General features: G+C 70.4%; 1 protein-coding gene across 1 annotated transcript in view; it reads right to left on the minus strand.

Annotated features, from left to right (window-relative positions):
- Positions 1-6: 6 nt before the first annotated feature.
- The window catches only part of ESYT1 (extended synaptotagmin 1), an 8,495-nt gene continuing 3,994 nt past the window's right edge, over positions 7-4,507 (minus strand). Inside the window, exons 13-32 of the mRNA XM_027669277.1 lie at positions 4,323-4,412; positions 4,121-4,213; positions 3,955-4,026; positions 3,794-3,880; positions 3,328-3,477; positions 3,119-3,259; positions 2,642-2,818; positions 2,454-2,536; positions 2,318-2,366; positions 2,142-2,231; positions 1,803-1,898; positions 1,643-1,714; positions 1,478-1,564; positions 1,245-1,391; positions 1,026-1,177; positions 835-927; positions 628-759; positions 449-554; positions 305-354; positions 7-195 (exon numbers count right to left, since the gene is read on the minus strand). Of these exons, the coding sequence (XP_027525078.1) occupies positions 162-195; positions 305-354; positions 449-554; positions 628-759; positions 835-927; positions 1,026-1,177; positions 1,245-1,391; positions 1,478-1,564; positions 1,643-1,714; positions 1,803-1,898; positions 2,142-2,231; positions 2,318-2,366; positions 2,454-2,536; positions 2,642-2,818; positions 3,119-3,259; positions 3,328-3,477; positions 3,794-3,880; positions 3,955-4,026; positions 4,121-4,213; positions 4,323-4,412 (2,001 nt within the window). The 3' untranslated portion in view covers positions 7-161. The remainder of the gene's footprint in view (positions 196-304; positions 355-448; positions 555-627; positions 760-834; positions 928-1,025; positions 1,178-1,244; positions 1,392-1,477; positions 1,565-1,642; positions 1,715-1,802; positions 1,899-2,141; positions 2,232-2,317; positions 2,367-2,453; positions 2,537-2,641; positions 2,819-3,118; positions 3,260-3,327; positions 3,478-3,793; positions 3,881-3,954; positions 4,027-4,120; positions 4,214-4,322; positions 4,413-4,507) is intronic.

A 4,507-nucleotide genomic window follows, 5' to 3' on the forward strand; every position in this document is an offset into this window, starting at 1 on the left:
GGGGGGGGCAAAGGCACGAGGTTCGTAACAGTCGGGGGGCGCGGGGGGGGGCCCGGCCCGTCTTTGGTCGGTGGCGAGGCGGGGGCTTGGCGGGGGCGGGGGGCGGCGGCAGCCGGAGGGTCCCTCCCCACGGGGGGCTGGTTGGGGCCGGGGGTCCCTCTCTAGGGGCCGCTCCGCTCATCCTGCAGCTCGTACCTGTGCAGGGGGAGAGGTGAGGGGGCATGGGGGGGACACAGTCCTCCCCACCCCAGAGACCCCCCCGAGCCCTCCCCCCGTTCTGGCACAGCCCCTCAGCCCCACTCACCAGTGGGATCCCCCCTCGGACAGGTCCACCTGCGCCAGGTTCAGATGGAGCTGGGGGAGAGCAAAGGCTCAGGGGGTTCCCTGGGCCCTGGACCCCCCAGACCCACCTCAAATCCCCCCCTGGATGCCCCCGGACCCCCCCTACCTTCCCCAGCGCCTCCTTCTCCCGTGTCATGAAGGACAGGGTGGATTTGACATGAGCTTCCAGCCTCCGCCGCGACACTTCCTCCAGGGACAGGTCCCACTCGAACCTGGGGACACTGGGGTGTACTGGGCTGTACTGGGCCATACTGGGCAGCACAGGGACCCCTCCAACCCCCTCACCTCTCGTTGAAGTCGGGGTTCAGGGTCCTCCTCTGCACGCTGGTTTTCCTCTTGGTGCCGCGGCTGCGGTCGGGGAGCAGCACCAGGGACACGTAGGGGTCCGGCAGCTCCTTCGCCGCCGCCCGCAGCTCCCTGGGGGGGGCCAGGGCTCAGAGGGGGGTCCCAGCCCGGGGGTCCCAGCCCCGAGCCCCCCCTCCCCAGCCTCACCTGCAGGCGTGGACGATGGCCACCAGCTTCCTCTCGTCCCGGTGGTACCAGAGCGTGAGCTGGACCCGGGGACCCTCCGCTGGCTCCAGGGGGCTGCGGGGGCGGAGGGTCAGCACCCCCAAAGACCCCCCTCATGGAATGTGGGGCTGGGGGCTGAATGCTCGGGGGGGTCTCGTGCCCCCCGTTCCCACCTGTCCTTGGGGGGCAGGCGCTGGCGCAGCCCCCCCGTCCCACACTCCTCCTCCTCCTCCTCCTCCCCGCGCTCCTCTGCGGGCTGGGGGTCCGTGTCCCCCCCCTCCAGGGACCCCCCGGCCGCCGCCTCCACCTGCTGCGACACCAGGACCTGGGGGGCGAGAGGGGCGGTCAGGGGGGTCTCACCTCACCCCCCCCCCACCCGGGACCCCACTCACCCCCAGCTGTGCCCGCAGCAGGATCTGGGTGCCGGGGCCCCCCCCGGCCAGCGGGAACCATCCGTCCAGAGCCAGCCCCTCCGAGGCCAGGAGCTGGGGCAGGGGCAGGCTGAGGGTGCCAAGGGGCTGCCCCCCCTCCTCCTTCACCTGCGGGCACAGGTAGCTCAGGACCCCCCCGCGGGACCCCCGGGGGGCTGCAGGGATGGGACCCCCACCCTGGGGGGGGCAGAGACCTGCAGCTGCAGCGACTCCTCGTGCGGCCGCTTGATGAGGAAGGAGAAGCCTTCGTCCCACGTGGGCTCTGTGGACGGGGTGCAGGTCTGGGGGGACGAGAAGGGGTGAGAGACCCCCCTGAGCCCCCCCAAAAACACCCCCCAGCCCCCCCCACTGCATCCTACCTTGGTCTTGAAGGAGACGTTGCCCACGGCCAGGCTGGCGAAGGCAGAGGGGGCTTTGGAGCCCTTCCGGAGCTGGGGGGGCAGGATGGGGTGATGGGGGCACTGTGGACATTTGGGGGCATCCTGGGGGGCCCAGGCCGAGGGGGGGGCACCCACTCACCGGCAGGTCAGCGGCTCGGTCCACGAAGACAGAGAGGAGAGCGGCCGAGAGCTCCTCGCCCCGGGCGGGCTGCAGGAGGCTGTTGGTGTGCAGGACCTGGGGGGCACAGGGGGGGTGGGCTGGGGGTCCCACTGTGGCGTGAGGACCCCCAGGAGATCGGGAATGGGGATGGATGGGGAGGAGGATGGGGATGGGGGAGCAGAGGGGGAGATGTCAGTGGGGACGGGGACACAGGGGGTTGGGGATCGGGGTCCATGGGGACAAAGGTTGGGGTCCATGGGGACAAAGGTTGGGGTCCACGGTGCCCCCCACACCCTCAGGAGCTGGAGGGGTCATTACCTGCTCCAGGAGGGCGGTGCTGGGCCGGGGGTCCAGGTTCTCCAGCTTCACGTGCAGCCGCCCCGACTTCACCTCCTCCAGGGGCAGCCACTGGTGGGACAGGGAGAGCCCCCCTCAGTGAACCCCCTTTGGTGACCCCCCCAACCCCAGCACAGCCCCCCAGGCCCCTCTCCCACCTCATCCACGATGCGGCTGCTCAGGACCCGCCTCAGTGGCACTTTACACCTGGGTGGGGGACACACAGTGAGGTTTTGGGGGTCCCCCACAGCCCCCTGACCCCCCCCAAGCACCCCCCACACCCCCCGCACCCACCGGCCCAGGAAATCATCCTTGTCCACGTCCTTGTCAAAGAGGTCGAACTCCACGTCCTGCCCTGGGATGTTGTCCACGATCACCTGGGCAGGGACAGGGGTCACCTGGGTCCCACCCTGAGCCCCCCAGGCCTCAGTTTCCCCCCCGGGCCCCCCCCGCCCACGGGGGTGACGATGGGAACCCGGTACCTCATAGACCTCGTTCCAACGGGGGTTCAGGTCCTCCTTGATCACTCGGCTCCGGAAGACCCTCCCGGCCACCCGGACCTTGGCGTAGGGGTCGGAGCGGCCCCGGACCACCCCCTTGAAGAAGTTGTCTTTGGCGATGAGGTTCTCGGCTTCCAGGAGGTGGATCCGCAGCACGTGCTGGACACGGGACCACCGGCCACTGGCAGGGGCTGCCAGCACCTCTGGCCCCCCCGGACCCCCCAGTCCCGACCCTGCTTCCTGCCCAGGACCCCTCCACACTGCCCCCCGGGACCCCTCAACCTGTCTCCTGGACCACCCCTGGGCCCTGAGCCACATCCTGCCCCCCAGGAGCCCCATCCTGCCCCCCAGGACCCCCATCCTTTCCCCAGCACCCCCCAGCCCCTGTTGTCCATCCTGCCCTCCCCGTCCCCTCCCGCCTCCCTGGTGAATCCCCCAGACCCCCCCTCCCCTCCCCACCTCGGTGCCAAACCGGGGGTCCGGGCTGGCCTGGCTGGGCCGGGGGGGGGCTCTCGGTGCTGGCCGGGGGCTGCAGCTGCCCCGGGGGGACAGGGGGGGACACTCCGCTCTCGGGGGCGTCGAGGAAAAGCACCTGCGGGTCTGGGGGTCAGCGGGGGGGTGGGGGGCAGGGGCAGGGCCCCACCCTCGGCCCCCCCAGACCCCCTCACCCGCAGGACCAGCTTCATGAACAGGCGGCTCCCGGGCCCCGAGCGCTGGAGCGGGAACGGCTCGTCCAGAGTCAGCTCCGGAGCCTGGAGCAGGCGGGAGAGGGGCACGGACAGGGACCCCAGCGGGGTCTGCCGGGGGTCGTCCTTCACCTGCAGGGACAGGGGGGTCACTGGGGGCGCAGGGAACGGGGGGAAATGGGAGGAAGTGGGAGGGAAGAGGTGGGGGGAAAGGGGGAGAAAAAAGGAGGGGGAAAGGGGGGAAGGAAGGGAAAAGGAGGGGGAAATAGGAGGTGGAAAGGGGGTAAAAGGGAGGAAAAGAGGGGAAGTGGAGGCGGAGGATTTGGGGGGGAAAAAGGAACAGGGACTTGGGAGGATATGAGGGGACAAGAGGCTGGAGAACTGGGGAGCTCTCGGGGGATGTGGGGGGATGCAGGGCCAGGGGGATCTCGGGGGTTGAGGGTCTCACCTGGATATCCACGTCCTGGTTCCTGGGGTCGTGCAGGAAGAAGCGGAAAGCGTCTTCCCAGACGGGGGCTGAGGTGTTACAGACCACCTGTGGGGCACAGGTCAGATCCCACCGCCCCCCAAACCCCTCCAGCCCCCCCGGGGGTGGGACCCCCCTCCCACCTTGCTCTCCCGTGTGACGTCCTGCACCGAGATCTGCACCACGGGGTTGGGCTCCTTCCCGGGCTTCTTCATCTGTGCACAAACAGGGGATTGGGGGGGGCCCCACACCTCTGACCCCCCCCGGACAGGGTTCTGGCAGCCCTGCCCCCCCCAGACCCCCACTCACAGGCAGCTCCTCGGCCCGGTCCAGGTACACGACCAGGATGGCGGCAGAGGGGGGGTCGGGTTTGGCCACGATCGTCCTGTTCCTCTCCAGAACCTGGGGGGATGTGCCAAAGGGGGGGTCAAGCGGGGCAGGATCACCCTGTTTCCCCTCCCCCAGGACAGCTGAGCCCCAGCAAACTCGTCCGTGGGCTGAGCCCCCTCACCTGGTCCAGCTGGGAGGCGTCGGACAGGAGGGAGAGCCACTCCAGGCGCAGGCGGAGCCGGCCCTGACCCCCCTCCTGCAGCGGGAACCACTGTGGGGAGGGGGGGTCAGCACGGCCCCCCAGCACCCCCGGCCCCCCAACACCCCCCTCCTCCATCACCCCCCACCCAACACCCCCCTCCTCCA

This window comes from Corapipo altera, unplaced genomic scaffold (assembly GCF_003945725.1).
Source record: "Corapipo altera isolate COAL_440 unplaced genomic scaffold, ASM394572v1 223, whole genome shotgun sequence".
NCBI classification, from domain to species: domain Eukaryota; kingdom Metazoa; phylum Chordata; class Aves; order Passeriformes; family Pipridae; genus Corapipo; species Corapipo altera.